The sequence below is a fragment of the Podarcis tiliguerta genome, assembly GCF_965153285.1.
Source record: "Podarcis tiliguerta genome assembly, chromosome: 16".
Classification (NCBI taxonomy): Eukaryota; Metazoa; Chordata; class Lepidosauria; order Squamata; family Lacertidae; genus Podarcis; species Podarcis tiliguerta.
The window spans coordinates 13404647-13425709 of NC_139549.1; the positions used below are offsets into that span (position 1 = coordinate 13404647).

Here is a 21063-nt window from a genome sequence, read left to right on the forward strand (position 1 = left end):
AGGAAATGCTATTCTTGAACTTTGTCAACTGCTGAGCACACCGATGGCACCATACTGGAAAATAATAATAATGGTAACAACTTAATGTCATATTTGTCTCTGTTAACAGTGACACAATGGTAAGAAGTGCAACAAATAAAGCTTACCTGTTGCTACCAATCCTGGCCATACCTGTTGAATTCATACCCTAGGATAGGGGTGGCTTTCTTCCAAATGTTGCTAGACTCCATCAGCCACTGCGGGCCAAGCTAATAGTCAGGGGTGATGGGAATTGGAGTCTACAGCTGAAGGGTCACAGCTTAGCCACGCTTGTAGGCACAGGAGTCTTGCCTGGTGAAAACCAACAACCCGGACCCAAACTCGACAGTTCACACAACCCAATGGGCAGCGTGTGAATGTGGTTTTCCTGCAAATCTTTCAGCAAGGGCAAACCACGTCTCTCTTCAACTATGCTCAGCTCCAAACTCAATCTACCTAAACAGGGATGAACTGATGTGTTGAGTTAGTGTTTTAATCTGTTTTTAGCTTGTTGATTTTAATGAAATTTTGAATTTTTTAAAATACCAGTTTTTAACTTTGTCTTTTATTGATAAGTTTTTGCATGCCACTTTAGAGAGTCTACTTACAATCAAATGACACATGCTCTGTTAAATAAATCAATAAGCTTATTGCATCTTCTGCCTCAAGCTTCTTCAGCTCCCTGTCATCCCCCTTAAAGTTGCCAACTTATTTACTGTCCCCTGCGCCTGTGCTCAGTCAGCACACGTTAGCCAATAACGCTGCTGATCTCTGTGCAGCAAATCAGTGGTCATCTGAGGACTTCTGCAGATAAAACTGTTGCTAACAGCGCAAGAGCAGGCTGTGCCTGTTTCCCCCTCCCCTCCCTTCTGGTCAGTTGGCAACCCCCAAACCCCTTTGATTGTTTTGATCTATCTCTTACAGCTAGGATAGAGAGTCTGTGGCCCTTTGGATTTTGCTGGACTCCAGCTTCCATCAGCCCCAGCCAGCATTACCAGTGCTTAGGGAGGAGAGGAATTGTAGTTCTACGGAATCTGTAGGGCCACAGATTCCTCATCTCTGCCTTACAACATACTGAAAATATGGGCCCCAAAGAGGGTTGATCTCTCCACATTTGTTGTTCCTAGCTAAGCTCCCATGTCTTCGAACCCTGCCAGGTAGGCAGAAATGCAACAAGGGAATCTTTTCGTAGCAGTGCTTCACCTGTTGGATTTCTGCATATTTCACACCTGCCACAGAGAGATGTGTCAGAAGGGCAGAGAATGGTAACTCTCCAAAACTGCATCTAGGAATCTCCATAATGTTTTGACCCATTCACCTGCTTGTGCATTCCTCTCTAGAATGTGCATTAGGGATATCGAGGATACATTTAAAGCACATGACTTCCCCACAAACAAATCTGAGAACTGTAGTTTGTCCCTTATAGGGCCCCAAAATTCTCAGCACTTCTAAAAAGCTACAGTTCCCAGGATTTGTTGTTGGGGGGAAACGTGCTTTATTCCGGAGTCTTCACTTTAAAGACTATTCACACACACGAGCTGTAGTTTGTTAAGGGTGCTGGGAACTGTAGCTCCGTGGGGGAGGGGTAAACTACAGTTTCCAGGATTCTTTAGTGGGTGGAATAATGTGCTTCAAATGCATGATGTATACTCAGAGAACCTGCAACAGCTAAAAAACAATCGGACTGAACGGAAGGCTTGCTTGAAGGGCCAGGGGCCACGGGGAGGCCCCTTCCTTTCATTCCCCCAATTTCCCCCTCCCCCCACTTTCCAAAATCTCTCATCCCCTTGCGCCAGCAGCAGGGGGCCGCGATAGGGACCTGGTTATGTAGGCTTAAAAAAAATTACACCTTAAATACGGATATATGGATATATATATATAGCTTAGGGGACAAAACAATACAACGAGGAAGAACCGGGTTAGGGATGCTTTGAGACACTTTTTGGGGGGGAAAGGGTGTCCAGCGAATCACCCCCTCTCCTCCCCTCCCCTCTTTTTCTCTCTTCCCTCCCCCCTCAGCTGCAAAAATAGAGCACGTCCCCTTTAAATTTACCCAGGAGCCCTTAAAGGAGCCCCAGGGGCCCCGGGGGGAAAGGCATCCCCACCCTGCTAACCGGAGCCGCCTGGCTCTGCTTCTTCTTCTTTTTCGGCCGTGGAAACGGAGCCTTGATGCAAGTCGATTAGAAGCGGTGGGGGGAGAAAAAATTTGCAATTTATCCATATATATTTTTATTTTAAGAAATCGGGGGTTGGGGGGGGGAGCGGGGAATATTGCAACGTATCCGAGAGAATCCACAGCGAAGCCGGGAAGGTTATTTGTGTGCATCGAGGTGGGGGGTGGAGATGAATCCCTAGGCAGGGAGGGAGGGAGCCAAGCATGGAGGAGCCCCCCAGCCTTTGCATCAAGCTCGAGCCCCAGGATCCAGGTGAGTACAAAAGGCCCCCTCTTGGGGGGGGGGAATATATGCGCGCGCCCCCTCCTCTTTTCCACGCCACCTGCTGGTCGTGTGTGAGTTGGAGAGTGGCACCCCCCCCTCCGGAAAAAAAATACCTGGTCGGTGTTGGTAGGGGTGTGTTTGTTGTGGGGGGTGTTGCAAGTTTGCCCAGCTGGGCAGGGAGAAGGAAGTCGGTAGGGGGGGGGCGGGTGGAGGAAGAGCGATGGCCCCTTTAAGATCCCCCCCCCCGCCTTCCTCCATCTTCCTGGGCACTTCAGCCCTGGACGGATTCCTGCCTCTCCCATTCAAAAAAATAGCGACGAGGGATTGAGCACAAAAGGAATCCGAGCTGCCAAGAATCAAATGACGTGGAAAGGGGGGAGCCCTCTCTCCCTGAAGGGGTGTGTGTGTGTGTCCTCACCCTTGAAGATCAGGAATACTTAGGGGGAGTTTGGCTCCTCCTTTGGGGAAACCCCTCCCCCCCCCCAGTTTGGACAAACCCCTCTCAACCCCCAGCCCCCAGGTGTGGTTTTGTGGGCCTGTCTCTTTGACAGGTCCTGCTGCCCATTTGAAACCAGCCCCTTCCAATGTTGTATACAGCACTACTCTCTTTTTCTCCGTATCCCTGTAAAGTCTGTTACTCCTGCTTTGCAGGGGGTTGGACTAGATGACCCTGGTGCCCCTTCCAACCCTATGGTCCCACTACTTCAACCTTGCTTTCACAAAGTGACACAACATCTTCGCTTCCGGGCCAGCAAGTCTTGCACCACCGCCCCTGCCCAAAACGTTGTTTTGTCCCCTGTCAAAACAGTTACAGTTGTACCTCGGGTTACAGACACTTCAGGTTACAGATGCTTCAGCTTACAAACTCCGCTAACCCAGAAATAGTACCTCGGGTTAAGAACTTTGCTTCAGGATGAGAACAGAAATCGTGCTCCAGCGGCACGGCAGCAGTGGGAGGCCCCATTAGCTAAAGTGGTACCTCAGGTTAGGAGCAGTTTCAGGTTAAGAATGGACCTCCGGAATGAATTAAGTTCTTAACCAGCGGTACCACTGTACACTGTATCCTCCTTGCAGCCTGGGACCTATCTACTCTCAGCAGCTCTTTAATTCTTTTTTTAAAACGCCAAATAGGAAGAGGTTTCGTTGTAAGCTCCACTCATTATTATTACTATTATTGAAGGCGAGTGTTTGTGTCTCCCCAGAAGAGTCGCTGTTCCCAGAAGAGGCAGCCGATTCGCAAAGCAGCGGCGAGTTGCGCTCTGGACACGCCCTGCGGCCCTCTGGGAACGGCTTCGTGCGAGGGACTGCCGTCAAGGACCCCTCTGCCCTCCTCTCCGGAGGGCGCAAGTACTCTGATCACTGCGAGGAGCGGGCGTCGAGGCCCGGCAAGAGTCGCATCCCCGGGCGCGACCACCGGCGCTATTACCATGAGCACTGGAGGGCAGAGTACCTGATGGACTTCAACGCCGCCCGGCATGGCATGATTTGCATGGTCTGCGGCAGCTCTCTGGCCACCCTCAAGCTCAGCACCATCAAAAGGCACATCCGCCAGAAGCACCCGTACTCCCTGGCCTGGAGCGCCCACGAGAAGGAGGTCATCATGAACAGCTGGGACGCCCACCTGGGCCTTGAGGCAGAGGGCGACGGAGCCAGAGAGCACCCCAACGCGCCCGAGGCTCAGGAGGGGGGCCACGGTAGGGGGGCCTAAGTTTGCTGGTTTGTGGATCATCTTAATTGTAGCCACGGATAGCCTTATCCTTTGTTTGAAATAATTTTTATTGATTTTCCAATAAAGACAGCCAATCAACATGTCTACATCATAATCTAATTAAAAACTAAAAACTAAAATAAAAAGGCCAAATTGTAATCCAAATTTTAATTATTAATTTTTCCGCGCTCCCCATAGTCTGGACCTCTGAAGCATATCTCCAAATGTTCAGTCCTGCCTCCTCGTTGTTTTCATATTTTCCACATCCCGACCTGAACAATTTAAAGTTCTTCATCCCTGGGTCTGCGATTCTCAGTCATGTCAAAAATCATATATGATTTATGATGCCTTATCCTCTGTTTGTTGATCTAACCCCACCTCCTTTTTTAATATTGTCAGAAATGGTATATTTTTCTTCAGTGACTATATTTGTTTTTTGGCCATGAAATTGTTACTTGAACAGATGACAAAACCTTCAAAAAACCCCTGACAACTAAATTTTTATATAGGTTTCATTGAAAAAGAGAGTTTTGTTTCTAGTGTTTGTGGAACTTCAGATATGCGGCACAAAATGTTTATTAATTCTCCAAAAATATTCCGTAACATTTATCATCATATCCTCCCCCCCAAAAAAATTCAGCATAGATTTCTTACTGGCTTCCCGCCCCCCCCCCCTTTCCTGATGTTTGTTTTCCACTTCTTTTTCTTAGCTGTTTTACAGTACATGTGTTTCTGTTATCTAAACTTTGCTATCCTAGTTCTTTCAGTTATCCACTGTTTATATTTCAATTCCTGCCCGCAACTTCATGTTTGGATGATACTTTGATAGATAATCCTGACAACTAAATTGCTTAACACAGTGAGAGGGTTGGACTTGCACTGTGGAGACCGAGGATATAAACGTATCCCACAAATGCTGTTTGACTCCCATCATTCCCAGCCATCTTACCGAGTTGTTGGGGATGATAGGAGTTGAAGTCCAACAGCAAAGGTTTCCTGCTAAGTCGGGCCGTCGCCTCTTTCTAGCTCAATATTGTTTACATCACTGGTGGGGAGCCTCCAGCCTGTGAGCCAATCCTGGCCTCCCAGGGGTGGGTTGGTTCTGATTTGGTCAGTGATGTCATTTCCCTCAAGCCACGCCCACTTGCTAATCAGCTGGTGGAATCAGCTGAGAAGTTTCCCATTCTGCCAGTTTCCCATTCTGCACTGAATGGCAACAGCTTTCTAGGCTTTCAGACAGGGAATCTTTGCCAGCCCTGCCTGAGGAAGCCATTGGGAATTGAACCTTGTGGATGAAAGACAAGATGATCTCTGTTTTCCCTCCCTGGGGACCCACACAATTTTTTTTACAGTTGGATATTCCTTTCATCCTTCCTTTTTTTATATATATAAAAAAATACGTTAAGTGGCCATCCCAAGCAGATAAGGAGGTTTTATTTTTATCTTTTTGTGAAGATTTCTAATTTAATTTTATAGTGTATATAAAAGTGAACAGATGAAAATTAAAAGATGAAAAGCAAAATGATAAAACAGGCATGCAGAATAAGTGCAATTGTACGTGGGTTAAAAACAAAACAAAGCCCAAGTAAATATTGTCATGATCTGATTATCATAGTTCCAGATTTGCCAAGGTGGTGCCGGGGGTTATCTTGAAAATGACGGTTCCCTTGTATATGTCATAAAGGAATGCCAAATCATATGTCTGGAGGTTCTAGGCTTGTCAAAATCTCAAATTATGTGTGATTTCCCCCCATTTATAGCTGTATTCCAGAGTGGTACCAAGTGTTTAGCGTAATATTTTGGGCTATTTCCCCCCTGAGTTTCAATTACTATTTGAGCTGCCACAATCATATATGTAAGACCAATTCTTTCCCCCCCCTTTTCTAAATTAATTTATTATTAATGTTGCAATACATATATGAAATCTTTACATATTGCTACATATACATTATATTCGTAAATTCACATTTCACATGTGAAAATGTGAAATATAAGACCAATTCTTCTGATTCTTTATCTACATTGTAGATATCAGTAACATTAATTTTGGACAGCAGACAATAGTTTATTTAGTAATGTTCATCATCTCTGACAAAATTAGATTCCGAAAAGCAGACAAGAAGGTTCACCTGCTCTCCACCTGCCTTGCTTCTGTACAGGTGGAGAATTTCCGCTGAGTAGCAGCCGCAGGAGGCGCCGTGGCCCAGGACCCCTTTCCTCTCGTGGGGGGCGACGGCCCTCCGGCCTGGCCTTGAAAGCCTCTCCGGGAGGGGAAGAGCAGAACTTGGAGCGTTACCTGAAAGAGTCCCTGCAGAGCTGGTTCCAGTCTGAGTTCCTGATGGACTATGACCCTCAGGGCAACCGCCTCTTCTGCATGATGTGCGGCTCCTCCCTGCCCAGCCTCAACTTGGACGACATCAAGAGGCACGTCATGGACGCTCACCCCAGCTCGCTTGGCTTCAGCCCCGCCGAGAAGGCCAGCATCCTGGAGACCTGGAACGCCCGGGCCGTGGTCCCGCCAGCCGAGGGCACAGGAGAGGCACCAGTGGGTGAGGCAGGAAACGGGCAGAGGGTGGGAGGGGAGGGCCGGAAGCAGAGCGCCGGAATTAGAACGATATTTCAGCAGGCCTGCAAATGACATGATTGTGCAGGTGGCGGGGAAGTAAATAAATACAGTCGTGCCTTGGTTGACGGACGCCTTGCGACATGAACATTTTGGCTCCCCAACGCTGCAAACCTGGAAGTGACTGCTCCGGTTTGCGAACGTTCTTTGGAACCCAAATGTCCAACGCGGCTTCTGATTGGCTGCGGGAGCTTCCTGCAGCCAATTGGAAGCCGCGCCTTGGTTTCCAAACATCTTGGAAGTTGAACGGACTTCCAGAACAGATTCCATTCGACTTGCAAGGTACCACTGTAAATGGAGAATGCGGAGGGTGAAGAAACTGGTGGAAGAAGCTGTCTGAGACCTCGTGAAGGCCACATGGGATTTCGCGTGACCTTCGCAGAGCCCAGTAAGCAAGGCAGAGGGCTTGGAAAACTCATTCTGCGCCAGTTTTTCCTGTCACGGAAATAGTTTTTAAGCCACCAGCCTTTCTTTCCAGGCTCTGGGAAGGCTGCTTGAACCCTCAGGAAGGGTGTGGACCCCCCAGAGCATTTCTGAGGCCTCAAACGACTTTCCTCTTCCCGGAGTCCAGAAAGGTAGGATTGGTTGTACAGAGGGGGGGTTCCAGTTATCTTCATGACTTTGCACGATTTTGTATCTGCTCATGGATCCCTAGAGTGTAAGCCCCGCATAAGTTTTGGGCCTGCTGTGTTGCTTCTCTGAATCAGGCACCGTACTTAAAATGGAGGAGCTCCTGTCTGTAGCTTCTTCTTGAAGGAAATCCTGGGATACATGCTAGTGACCAAGGATAAGGGAACCTGGCGTTGACTGTATGGTACAGAACTCCAGTTCCCAGCAGCCACAGCCAATGGTCAGGGGGAGGGCCAAACAGCAGGTGCGAACAGGAAGCTCATTTCTCCAAATCTTTGTGTAATCAGAGAGTGAGGCATCCAGAGCAGTCTCTTGTGGGAGGGAGAGCGGAACCAAGAGTTGTGGAAGTACAAAACAGATAAGTGAGTGCGGACTGAGCATGCTCAGTGGGCACAGAATCCTGGTGAGTGGCAAAACCCGGAAAATCAAAGATAGGCGTGCGGAATGGAGTGTCCTCAAAACGGGGATGGCTTGTGAGTTGGAAACAAACTGACTTGTTCTGCCTTGAACCTTTGGTGCATCTAGCTCAGTATTGTCTTCGCTATCTGTACTATACATTTTAAAGCAGTATCATGCCACTTTAAACAGCCATGGCTTCTCCCCCCCCCCAAAAAAAAATCCTGGGAGTTATAGTTTGCTAAAGGTGCTGAGAATTACTGAGCGAACCCCCTTGTCACAGAGCTACACTTTCCGTCTCTTCCTGGGGAATTCTGCGAATTGTAGCACTGTGAGATAATAATAATAATAATTTATTATTTGTACCCCGCCCATCTGGGCGGCTTCCAACAAAGATGAAAAATACACTAATTTTTTTAAATTTTTTAAAGCAATTAACAACAGCCAATTTTCTGCTGAGGAAAGGAAAAAACCAGACACACGTATCTATTTCATAACATGATAGAGGTAAATATACACTAAATATAAACACACACATGTATTATCAGTATGGATGGTTCTGAGTTATTTTTTGAAAGTGTCAATCAGCTGTGTCACTGTTTCTTTGCTTATCATCCTTTGGCATCTGTTGCGATGAAGAAAACTCTTAACAAAAATTGTTGTCGAGAGTCATGTGGGCAGGTTGGTGCCAGATGATACTTTTTCGGGGGAAGATCTTTGCATCTTCGGACGGACATTTTTGACGGGAATAAGGGTCTCCTAACAAATCTTAGCACCCTTAACATGTCACTGTTCCCAGAACTACAAAGGGGTAGTCGTTACTGTGGATGAATTGGCTCAGAGCGGGGGATGCAATGTGAGGCACATAGGGAGGGCAAGACCAGAACCTTGGCAGTACTACGCGCAGGTTCTGCTTTATGAACGAGAAACAGCGAACATTCACCTGTTCAAACGTGAGGAATGACTACCCAAACATCGCTAGACACATCACAGATTCAGATACTTGAACAGAGAGCATCTTCTACTTCCTTGCTTGCCGTTTGCTGGTTGATGGAGCAATGAAGTGAGTGAGTGAGAGATCAGACAAATCAGAGCATTTTTTCTGTTTTTCGGTGGGAGGTCAAAATTCAAAATTAGAATTTTTCAAAAATTGGGGGGGGGGGAATCAAAATTGGAAATTTCCTCACAGGACTCAATGGAAATCATTGACTCCTTATGCAAACGCTTGGCTAACGATCAATTTGCAGGGAACACTGGGAGGTCAAAATTCAAAATTAGAATTTTTCAAAAATTAGGGAAAAAATTCAAAATTAGAAATTTCCCCACAGGACTCAACGGAAATCATTGACTCCTTATGCAACTAACGATCGATTTGCAGGGAACACTGTGTGTTTGGTAAGCAGGACCTTTGTGTAATTAAATCCGTCCTCTTGTCCCCCCCTTTCCCACTCCTTCCTGGATCCACCCCAGAGGCAGAGTCCGAGCCGTCCCCTCAGGACCTGACGAAGAAGGAGGTGGACCCCCCCACGTCTCCAGACCAGCCTGCTGGCGAGGACGGCTCTGAGGAGGCTGGCGCTTGGGACTCGGAAGAGAGCGGCCTTCCCGCCCCGGCCCGGGGGAGGGACCACCGCCGCTACTTCCAGGAGCACTGGCGGGTGGAGTACTTGATGGACTACAACGGGTCGCGCCACGGCCTGGTGTGCATGGTGTGCGGGAGCTCCTTGGCCACGCTCAAGATGAGCACCATCAAGAGGCACATTCAGCAGAAGCACCCGGACTCCACCCAGCTGAGCCACCACGTCAAGGCCCTCATCGTGGAGGAGTGGAACCAGAAGGTGGCCCGCCTGGCGGACGCGGAAGACTCCTTGCCCGAAACAGACGGCGAGGCAGACAAAGGTAAGGGGCAGGCGGGGTTTGAAATCCCCCAGGTGCATTCTGCTCCTGGTATAATAATAATAATAATAATAATAATAATAATAATAATAATACCTTAATTATTATTATTCAGCCAGCTAGCCCTGGTGATTATCTAATGCTTATTAGATGGATTTCCCCTAAACTGATTTCTGAACTTTGAAATTTATTGTTATTCATGTTTTTATACTGTATTTTATGCTGCCTTTACAATTGTTTTAAATTTGTTGTTAGCCGCCCTGAGCCCAGTTTTTGAACCGGGAAGGGCAGTGTATAAATAAAAAACATTTGGAGGGTTGAGTTTGCCTATGCCTGGGTTCATTTATCATAAAAAATGGGTGGGGCTCTTTCACGGAGGGCAGTATAGTAGCAGGGCTGTTAAGAGGAAAGCTAAAAGGGGACGCGGGTGGCTCTGTGGGTTAAACCACAGAGCCTAGGACTTGCCGATCAGAAGGTTGGCGGTTCGAATCCCTGCGATGGGGTGAGCTCCCGCTGCTCAGTCCCTGCTCCTGCCAACCTAGCATTTTGAAAGCATGTCAAAGTGCAAGTAGATAAATAGGTACTGCTCCGGCGGGAAGGTAAATGGCATTTCCGTGCACTGCTCTGGTTCGCCAGAAGCGGCTTTGTCATGCTGGCCACATGACCCGGAAGCTGTACGCTGGCTCCCTCAGCCAAAAGGAAAAAGGAAAAACAAAAAAACAACAACAGGAAAGCTAAAAGACATGGCACATAGGGAAATGGGATTGAGGAGGGAGGAGGAAAAAGACAGCACTTGGACTCCCAGCTTCATGGTTTCCCAGGTGCTTTATTTCACAGTTCAGCATACAGTTTAATAAGAGTAATAGTGATAATAATTAATTATAAATAATATAAATATGACAGTCCTAAGTTGCAGAGATATTTGATTACTCCTGGCTGGACTGTGATCTCCCCACTGTTGTTCTTCTGTTCCTCCAGTGGAATCTCAGCAGGCTTGCAACCCCCCTTTGTCCCCTGAGGAATCTCAAGAGGGCGGGACAATGCCTGCAGGAGAGGAAGAAGATGAGGAAGAGGCCCCCGCAGCAGGAAGACTAGCTTCCTCTCAGCAATCCTCGGAGGCCGCGTCTTCGCTGGCCAGTGCCCCGTCCCGGCGGGGTCAGCGCCGGAACTACCAGCCGCGCTGGCGGGTAGAGTACCTGATGGATTATGATGAGCAGCGGCACGGTCTGGTGTGTATGGTGTGCGGGGGCACGTTGGCGACCCTTAAAGTCAGCACCATCAAGCGGCACATCCTTCAGGTCCACCGGTTCTCCCTGGAGTTCACGGCGCTGGAGAAACAGACCATCCTCGATGCCTATGCCGAAAACGGGCCCGCTCAGAATCCCAGGCACCTGGGCACAAAGACCTCCCTCAGCCCGGACTCTGAGCCTGCCGACGTCAAGCCAAGTGTCCAAGGTGCAGGGAAAATGGGGTTTGGTTACAATTTGCCGGTATGTACGGTGTAGCCTGCGGACGTGGACTGCCCTCGTGGTAGCAGGGTGGACTCCGTTGACCGAAGAACTCAACTTGTTTGTTTTCCTCCCCACCTCTTCCTCCTATGGATGGCGGAATTCCCTTTTGGAATTCTCAGGTTTCGGAATTCTGCGACTGGAGTGGATAGCGCAGAATTCTGCAACTGGAAGCAAATAATGCAGACGCCGGGGAAGTCTTGTTTTGCTTTGTCTTTGTTTCTCTCTGCACAGCATCCGTTTTGATTTGCATGTTCTGTTCTAGTGAGAAAGGGTTTCTTAAAGGTGTTTTCACCCCACTCCATTCCCCAAAGCCCCTTTTCTCTGCACCTGGATTTTTTGTGCTCCCAACTATTTTGGTAAGGTTTCAGAAAGGTAGGGGGGGGGGGGGGGGAGCTTCGGTATTTTCTGAAGAAAGGAAGGTCTGTAACAGCACTGTCACAGGGGGCAAGTGCACTTAATCAAGCCCCGAGGCCTGGAGGTTTCTGTGGGAAGCAAAGTTGCTGCTGTAATGTGGAGCACCTATGTTTTCAGCCAGAGGGCTGCCTTCCCTTCTAGGGGTGCTTGGCAGTGGTGGGCGGAGCCAGAGCCAAAAATGGGAGGAGCAACACAGGTAAATGCTCCTTGAGGTTTCCCCACCATGCTCCAAGGCATCAAAGGTCAGGTTCTTTGATAGCTAGGACTCCTAGTCTGGTCTGGGAGGCTCTTTGAGCCAGGCCTCAGCTGAGCCACATCCAGCTGCCCCACGTGTGAAATAGATGACATGAGACGTGGTGGAGGTAAATTTGTCATTCGGCCAGAGGAGGGTTTGCAGTTGCCAGAACCCTGCTCTGCCCTGGGTTTTTTTTTTGCAAGCCGCCCACCCCAAGCAGGTAATCATTGGCACTTTGTGGCCTGTTCCTTTACCCACATGGTCACCTGACGCCATTGTGACACCAAGCGGTTGACAGGTAGCTGCCCACTGTGACCTGCCCGCAGGTAGGTGGGTGGCAAGATCCAGTTCCTCCCTCACAAGCTGGGCCACGAAGAATCCCCATGTCCTCCACAAGTGCCTAGGCCCCGATTTGTGGCTGTGCATCATATAGCCGAAGGGTGAAGAAATTACGGCCCTTGCCCCCATCCCATACCTGGAATATTGCAGAACTCCTTGTAAGAGGCCTTTCTGCTTGATGCAGCATAGGCCGTGCTTAATATACCATGTTAAAATATTTGAAATCAGTTGGGCTTGTTGTGAGCATTTCCCCTGCGATTGCACTTAAGATGGCCATTTTGGACTCTCAGATGAATTGAGCGACTCAGCACTTCCTGGATTGTACTATGCCAGGCTCTGGGGCGGGGGTGGGAACCCTGCTACTTAGGAAAATGCTAGGTTGAATCTGTCATGTGCTAACTTTCTACATGCAGGGAGGTCTCCCCCCCCCTCGATTCTACCTACAATGGAACAGTCCAGAAAAGTGTCACTTTGAGGAGCTGCTGACAGCGTCCCTATATCCTGATTTGCATTTATAACGTTCCGTCATTGGGTTTTAATTTTGACCCATGTCTTTCCAAGTCCCTACCCCTAAAAGCTCTTACTCTGGTGTAAGTGAATTAGGAGGACGTGGACTACTTTATTTGCTGTTGGTCTTCCTCGTAAAAAGATGTGAATTGACATAGGACACGTACCTTTTCCTGGTCTGTTTGCTCCCAATGAACAGCTGCTGAGCAAGTTTCAGTAGCCAACCCCCAGCACCTGCAGGTAGGGCTGGGAGAGAACCCAGAACCCTGGAGAGCTGCTGCCAATCAGTGTAGACAGCACTGAGCTAGATGGACCCAAAGGTCTAACTCTGTATAAGGCAGCTTCCTGTGATCAAGGCGTATTTCCCCCTTTCCAAATGCAATCCCACTTTAAAACAAACAGCTGCATCTGTAGGGCTAAAGAGGACAATGTACGCCCCACCCAAATTTATCTGTCTAAAAAGCTTACAATTATGCAAGATGTGGGGTGTTTGCCATGCTTGGCCTACTCAGAAGAGACCCATTGAAGTTTACAGACATGACTAACTTACGTTTGTTAATTTCAGTGGGTCTGCTCTGTGTGAGGACAACCCTTGGGTTTTCCCCAAATGGATTTTTTTTATTTTTATTTTTTAAAAACAACAGCAGCACTATTTGTAGCAGAACTGCCAGAACAGGGTTAGATCAGGGTTTCTCCAGCTGTTTTCAGACTACAATTCCCATCATCCCTGACCACTGGTCCTGCTAGCTAGGGATGATGGGAGCTGCAGTCCAAAAATAGCTGGAGACCCAAGTTTGGGAAACCCTAGGTTAGATGAGGGGATGCGGGTGGCGCTGTGGGTTAAACCACAGAGCCTAGGACTTGCCGATCAGGTCGGCGCTTCGAATCCCCGTGATGGGGTGAGCTCCCGTTGCTCAGTCCCTGCTCCTGCCAACCTAGCAGTTCGAAAGCACGTCAGAGTGCAAGTAGATAAATAGGTACCACTCCGGCGGGAAGGTAAACGGCGTTTCCGTGCGCTGCTCTGGTTCGCCAGAAGCGGCTTAGTCATGCTGGCCACATGACCTGGAAGCTGTACGCCAGCTCCCTCAGCCAATAAAGCAAGATGAGCGCCACAACCCCAGAGTCAGCCACGACTGGACCTAATGGTCAGGGTTCCCTTTACCTTTTGAGGTTAGATGCAATTAGGAGACTAAAAGAAATGGGGTTGGTAAACCTTTTGCACTTTGCCTTCTGGCAGCAGGGACCCTAGGTCAGTGGAAGAGAATCTGCTTAGCATGCAGAAAATCCCAGATTTAATCTCTGGCGTTTCCAGGCAGGGCTGAGAGACACCTTGCCCAAAAAACTTAACCGTTGCTTCCAGTCAATGTTGGGAATTCTGAGCAAGATAGACCAATGGTTTGATTTGGAGCTTCCAGTTTATCAATAGACCCTTTAGCTCAAGAGGCACGAGGACTGGAATCTTCACTATCTTTTTAGGGAAATGCGGTTGCTCAGTGATGGAACACCTGCTTTCCATTTGGAATGTTGCAGGTTCATTCTCCACCATAAAGGGGCTGGGAAAGATCTGTGCTCCAGACTGAAGAGGGTCTGTGGTTGAGATGGGCAGCTCTAGGCCAAAGGAACAGCCTGATTTCAGCTCTGTTATGCTGGTTGAGTTGCTGAGCCTCTGCCCTGCACAGGCCATGTGTCCAGAGTTAGTGGTGACCAGATGCGTTAGAAATAAATGAGGGCTAGAAACTGAATTTAAAAAGAGCCTACAGCCATATATCAAAAAAAGCAGGGACAAGAAAAGCCGCACTTACAATCCAATTTGCTGATCCTTGCTGGAAGTTAGAGCCAGAGAATTGGAAGGGACCACGAGGATCATCTAGTCCAACCCCCTGCAATGCAGGAATCTTTTGCCCAATGTGGGGCTCGAACCCACGACCCTGAGATGAAGAGTCTCATGCTCTACTTTAATTCCATTTAAAGGAATGCCCCCCCTTTGCAGAGTTCCTTCCCCCCACCCAAGGTGAAAGTAGGAGTCACATTTTTTGCACAGCTGTTCTCCTTCAATCCCATCTTTCCGAATCAATAGCTTGGTCCTTTTTGTAGCTATCCTTGTGAAACGTGAACTCCGAGGTAAAATTTCAATAATGCCCGTTATGACCTTGTGACTGTATTGGAACCTCATCCGTGTCTCTTGTGAAAAGGTGTTTTGCATTAATATGGAGGGTTTTTAAAAAATATTATATAAATATATATATATAAGCACTAAGTTTTGTAAAACAGGTTATGTCAATAAATCCTAAAAAAATGATGCTATTTTAAAATGCAACCTAAGGCTCTGGGCTGGCTGTTTGTTTTTAATTAAAACCTGGGATGCCTTTTAGATTTTAATATTTTCCTCAATTAAGAACAGGGGTTCCTAAACTGTGGTCTTTGGACCATCAGCAGTCTGCAAGATTTGTTCGGGTGGCCTGCATCGTCTGTAAAACACAATTAAAATCACACAGCACATTACAGTGGCTGCAATACGCAGAAAAAAACATCTTTAAAGACAATCAGACATTTTCAAGTGGTCCGTGGGAAAAATGGGAACCAATGTAAAGCTTTTTTGGGAGTGAGAGGGACCTGTGTACTTCTGCTTGTTGCAATCTCCTACTCTCATCAACCTCTGCCAGCACAGCCAATCTTCAGGGATGATGGGAGTTGGTGGCAGACCCCAGCCCCCCACCGCCCCAAGCTCGGTTCAGGTACAGATTGTTCACCTTCTGGTAATACATTGAAATTAAAACACTGGGTTGGGAGATGGGAGTCCCTACCAGGGTGGGGAAGGCTGGGCTATGCAGTACAGGGGAACCTCGGTTGTCGAACGCAATCCGTTCCAGAAGACCGTTCGACTTCCAGAATGTTCGACAACTGAGGCGCAAAGGGCTGCCAGCAATTTCCATTGAGAAAATTGAAAAACACGCAGTGGAAGCCGTTCGACTTCCGAGGCGCGTTTGAAAACGAAAGCAATTACTTCCGGGTTTTCGGCGTTCAGCTTCCAAGGTTCCACTGTACTGCCTGAGATGCAGCAGCACATCCAAGTCCTTATGAGGCCACTTCATGCGGTTCAAGCCTTCACAAGCCATCCTGTGCCGTTTTACTCATCGAATTGTAGAGTTGGAAGGGACCCTAAGGATCCTCTAGTCCAACCCCCCTGCAAATGCAGGGATCTCAGTCATTGGAAGGATGCCGAAAGGCAGGTGGGCTGCCTTTCGCTAGACCCTTCCTTGGTACGTCTGGTTCAGCATTGCCTGCTGATCATCCCAGGCCCATTAGCCATGCTTCCTAGGGCTGATAGGAGCTGCAGCTCAGGAACATCTCTAGAGGAACAGCAATTCCCCAACAAACCATCTAAAGCAGGCATAGGCAAACTCGGCCCTCCAGATGTTTTGGGACTACAACTCCCATCATCCCCGAGCACTGTTCCTGTTAGCTAGGGATGATGGGAATTGTAGTCCTAAAAACATCTGGAGGGCTGAGTTTGCCTATCCCTGATCTAAAGCAAGTATCCTTATTACTAATCAGAGCAGAGCCACCGCAATGAATGAACTTGCATTAGTCGTGGCCATCAATTTCAACGGATCGGCTCTCAGTAGGACTTGGCTGTTGTTATACTTACCCTGGAAATATAATGGGTGGTAGCCAACTGAATGTTACTCAGAGTAGAGCCATTGAAATTAATGGGACCCTGGCCACATCCATTAATTTCCCAGCAAGAACTTAAGACGACAATGTTTCTTGGAGTTTGTACATGTTGTGCTCTTTTTATTAACACCACATCAAATTGCATTTATCCAGTCCTCTTCCGAACCTCACGCCAGGTTTCCTCCTGTACCCAAACTGGCACTACCATACTTTTAGAATGCTGCACACACTGTACACAACAAACGCACACAAACGCAAAAGAGCTTCATTAGTAGTTTTTGTCGTTTTCTCCACCTACGTACAACTTTCTCTTTTTTTTGTTTTGTTTTTTTAAAAAGCCTGCCGGGCACAAAGAGGTCGGTTCACGGTATTCAAACACAGCAGTTAACAGAACAGATGGAAGAGCTGAGCCAAAGGCTTCCAGTGCAGAGAAGAGGTCTTCAAAGGGGGTGGGAGTGGAGAGAAGAGGAGTCAGGACAAGACAGTGCAAGATGCCTACTCAGGCTGGGCTGGGGGGTGGGGAGTGCAGAAGCACACCAGACACTCATGCACCTCTCACTAAGATCTGCTGCTCCTATTCCACCTAAAAGAGACACACACACAGCTCAAATTGCTTGGGTCTTTTTAAAAAAAAAAGCCAATGAAACTATTTGTTGGATTGATTTATGGTCCTATCGTGTCTTTGCCAGACTTGCATACGGCAGGGCCCTGTGGGTGCATGCCCTCCAGGAGCTTTGCACCGAGGTCTGCAAAGCAAGGAAAGAGTGGGAACAGGCAAAAAGGGGCTGGGCGACAGCAGCCATTTTTGCGCGTGCAAAAAACAGCAGCTCACGCCTATTTTCAGCACCACCTTCCAGCTGTTCTGTTTACAACAGGAAAGGTAGCGGCTGATGAAACGCAGCTGGACAAGGCGGAGGGATGATCAACCCTGGAAGTTCCCTGGGGCCGAGGGCAGCACAGGCTCGCCTTCTTTGGATTTCTTAAGAAAGATGTTGCCCTTCCCCAACTACCTTCCACTTGAGATCCATCAGCTGGGGGGGAAAGAAAGGTGGTCCCTTCCATTTTAGCTGCCAACTCGACTCTTTCCCCCCTCGCTCAGCCTTGGGCAGGAGGTGGGCTCCCTTTGGCCAACTGAATTTCAAATTTATCCCCCACCTGTCCAGCTGTGCATGGTCCCATCTTTCATCCGAAAGCAGCTGTGCCACCAATTTAGCAGTGCCCGCCGGCGGGGGAGGAATGGGCTTAACTTGGTGCAGACGGCCAGAGGGGTGAGTCCGACCGCAGTTGGCAGCTGTGGGTGATAAACCATCACGGAATCATGGAAGATTTGCTTCCCAACAAGGAAGCCTTTGAAAACCCAAACAAAACAAAAAAAGCCTTTTTAAAAACTGTAAGACTCTTCAAAGACAATCCTCCAGTCCCAAGCATCTTTCTAAAACTGTAAACACACATGACATAGCTTGTGAGAGAGGGACCCCAAACTCTAGCCCTGAAACTGCTGTCCTTGAAGACTGCAGCTCCTCGCCAGCCCAAAGGAGGGTGGGACGGGAGGGGGGGGGAGGGGAGGACAAAGATCAGGGTCAAGGTGTGTCAGTGCTCTGCAACTCAGCCCCTGCCCCCGGTCCTAGACTGGAAGTAAAGTGACTGGGGCATCACATGCAGAACTCTCGGTTTTTCGCCAGCTTGAGTTTTGCTTTTTACAGCAAAGTGTACAGCAGTTACAGACATTTTCATTTAAGAGTAAGGGGTAGGGGAAGTAATCTTAATCAGGGTGGGGTAAGGAACTGATTTCTGTGGCTGGGGGTGGTGGTAAGGAAGGCAGAAGATGAACCAGACTAAAATAGAACTGATGTCATTAAGGGAGGCGGGGGTGGAGAATTCCCCTTTCCATCAGTGAGGGTACACGCGCTGGGGGTGGGAGATAAGTACTGGCTGGGCACTTTTTGAAGCTTCCTTAAGCTTGCCCTCTTCATTCAGGCCAGTTAGTCCATGGCAGAAAGATGGGTGAGCCTGGTAAGAGACACTGCCTTAGTGGAACTAGGGAACATTGCACTTGAAGCAAGTCCTGCCATTTTAAGGAGGCCAGGCGGGGAGGAGGGGGGGGGGGAAATAGAGAACAAGGAAGAAGAGAGGAACAGACTAGCTTCACCTTGCAGCTATTTCAGCCTACCAAAGCTGGTTTTAGAAATGCTAATGTCCCGCTGAGCAGAGAGCACATCTCTTAACATGAAAAGGAACACCCATTTTTGATGGCTTACTATAATGTTCCATCCAAGACAGGACACCAGAGCTGCTTTAGAGCCAAAGGGTGCCCCCTCCCCTCTTTTAAACTTCTGACACCAGTTCGTGTTTAGTCCAGTGCATTCTGAACCCAGTGTTTAGGCTTTGGGGAGGGGGTGGATTTTTAAAAATCTTTTTATATATATATAAAAAAACATAATCAGTAAGCTTGGAATGCACACATCAAGCTGATTCGGCATGTTCCTTCATAGGTACAAGTAACAATGGTTATAACTATGACACAGGGGGTATTTTTTGTTTCATTTTAGTTAACAGCTGAGTCCTGGCTCCTTGCAAGGTTATTCTGCCTTTTTCTTCACAACTCCAGGAAGCTTTGCTTGAATCCTGTTGGGGGGGGGGGGGGGAGAAAGAGAGAAGAGGTGGGATTAGATGCTGGGGGCACAGGAATAACAATTATGTTTGTGTCATTTTAAGTCCTGGTATTAGATAAAGTGACCCGTGTCACACTTCTCAATATGGTATGAAATGACATGATGCTAACAGAAAGCAAATCTGGATCAGGGCCTGGATGGGCGACAAATACAAGGCACATCATCCTGAGTTTTACTGAATAAAGGTGGGGTATAAATAACAAAACACACTCAAATTCACATAAGTCATCTCTCAAAAATGGACAGAAGATAGACCTTGCCAGTTGCATGTATTTGATGATGAATCAAGTGTTCTGCATTAGCTCCTATCCAGCCTTCGTGCCATTGTCAGAGGGGCATCATGAGCACTAGAAGCATCCTCAGTGCCCCAAAATGGAATTCCTTGCTAGCCTTGCTAGGTTAAACATGACTACCACATGCAGGCAGCATTAAACTGATCTCGATGATGGCTGTCTAAATAATGCAAGCTGCTTGTGTGTACAGGGGCTTGTCCCTCTGGACTGGCAAAAGCCCTTTTATGTCTTGAAAGGTCAACTGTTCCGACTGCAAGACAGCCAAAAGAGGGTCAAAGATGAAAGCAAAGCGTAACACCACACCTGTAAGGAATTTCATACTTAAGGCTGACCGGTAACCAGATGCCTACAATTTCTGACTGGCTTTGCTCTCCAAACCAATGTTCTCCTTCCATTAATTTGATTGGTTTTTAAAAGTGACAAATACAATAATAATTAAACAAACAATAACATAAGCAAAGAACAAATAACACTGTCCGACGCTGTCAAGGACCAAGCTAAGCCACCCTACAGTCTGATGAGCAGCAGCCAGGAAACGGTGGGTGATTTGTTGCTTTGGCCCCAATTATTAATTATCCTTAAATACCCACTCTAAGGTCCCAGGTCAGGTTACAACAGATGCCCCCCCCCCCCAGCCTTGCCCTCCCATCTGAAGTCTGGCTGCTCACCACACTTCCCAGAGGGCTGCACATGGCAAGAGTCAAAATACTGAAGCCTGCCAATAGCTCTGATGGGACTTACTTTGTTACAACTGACTTGATCTGCTCCCGGGCAATCCCAACATAATGGTCAATCTGAGTCTAGGAAGAAAAAACCCAAAAGTAATTAGAAGAGGTGTATGGGAACCAACTTGCACAAGACCATTGTGAATTTCTAACTAGGGCTGCCATGTAAACCGTGCTCTTACACAAAGGGCATCACACCCATACCCACCAGCATAACTTCTCTCTCTCTCTCTTTGGATAGGTAAGCTGCACCTGCCCAGATGTTGCCAGAACAGCCTTTGCCAACCTGGTGCCCTCCAGATGTTGGAACTACAACTCCTACCAGTCCCTGCCAGTATGGCCTGTTGTGCAAAACACATTAAGGGCACCAGGTTGGCAAAGGCTCTGCTAGATTATATTGGATATAGTGCTTTATTGTAATTGTGCTTACTGAATGGATGTTTTTGTAGCTCCAAATTCTCTTATGGAAAACACTCAGGTCTTTTTTTATATAAATAGTATACAGGATAAATTCTGTTCATGCCTGCTCTGTGGAAAGCCTCTGACCAAAGAAACATGGCACCAAAATAAATATCATCCCTCATCCAAAGATGGGCCCACTGTTCCACACTGCCTAACCCCACCCCCCGCCCCCTGAGCACCAGTCAAGCAGCCCGCTGTGGACCAGACAACACAAGCTCACATTCCAGGTTACCCACCTTGTATTTCTCATAAACGACAGGGACGCTGAAAACCAGCAACTCCGCTGAAATGACACAAAGGCAAGTCACAGGTCACCAAGGCAGCCAAGATGGGTCACAAAACTGGGGCAGGCTGATCAGATGGGCTGCATAGCGCAAGGGCAGCCATGGTGGAATCTGGAGCTTTCACTCTTTTGAGTTTCGCTGTGCCTGTGACCCTGGCTGACCCAGGCCTTAAAAATGGGACAGCGCATGAAAGACCAAGAACAACTGCAGCTCAGTGGTGGAGGAGCATCTGCTCTGTTT

At 48.0% G+C, this 21063-nt stretch overlaps 2 protein-coding genes and 1 long non-coding RNA gene across 3 annotated transcripts in view; 1 reads left to right on the forward strand and 2 right to left on the reverse strand.

The window, feature by feature from the left end:
* Window positions 1-21063, reverse strand: part of LOC310667114 — a 196342-nt gene that overhangs the window by 28187 nt on the left and 147092 nt on the right. The window lies entirely within an intron of this gene.
* Window positions 1936-15029, forward strand: ZFTA (zinc finger translocation associated). Its single transcript, XM_083418773.1, has 5 exons — window positions 1936-2444; window positions 3659-4150; window positions 6324-6713; window positions 9284-9709; window positions 10685-15029. Exons 1-5 carry the CDS (start codon window positions 2396-2398, stop codon window positions 11209-11211), a joined length of 1884 nt encoding a protein of 627 aa, XP_083274899.1. The 5' UTR covers window positions 1936-2395; the 3' UTR covers window positions 11212-15029.
* The window catches only part of RTN3 (reticulon 3), a 43304-nt gene continuing 38717 nt past the window's right edge, over window positions 16477-21063 (reverse strand). Inside the window, exons 7-9 of the mRNA XM_083418728.1 lie at window positions 20776-20822; window positions 20094-20152; window positions 16477-19012 (exon numbers count right to left, since the gene is read on the reverse strand). Of these exons, the coding sequence (XP_083274854.1) occupies window positions 18967-19012; window positions 20094-20152; window positions 20776-20822 (152 nt within the window). The 3' untranslated portion in view covers window positions 16477-18966. The remainder of the gene's footprint in view (window positions 19013-20093; window positions 20153-20775; window positions 20823-21063) is intronic.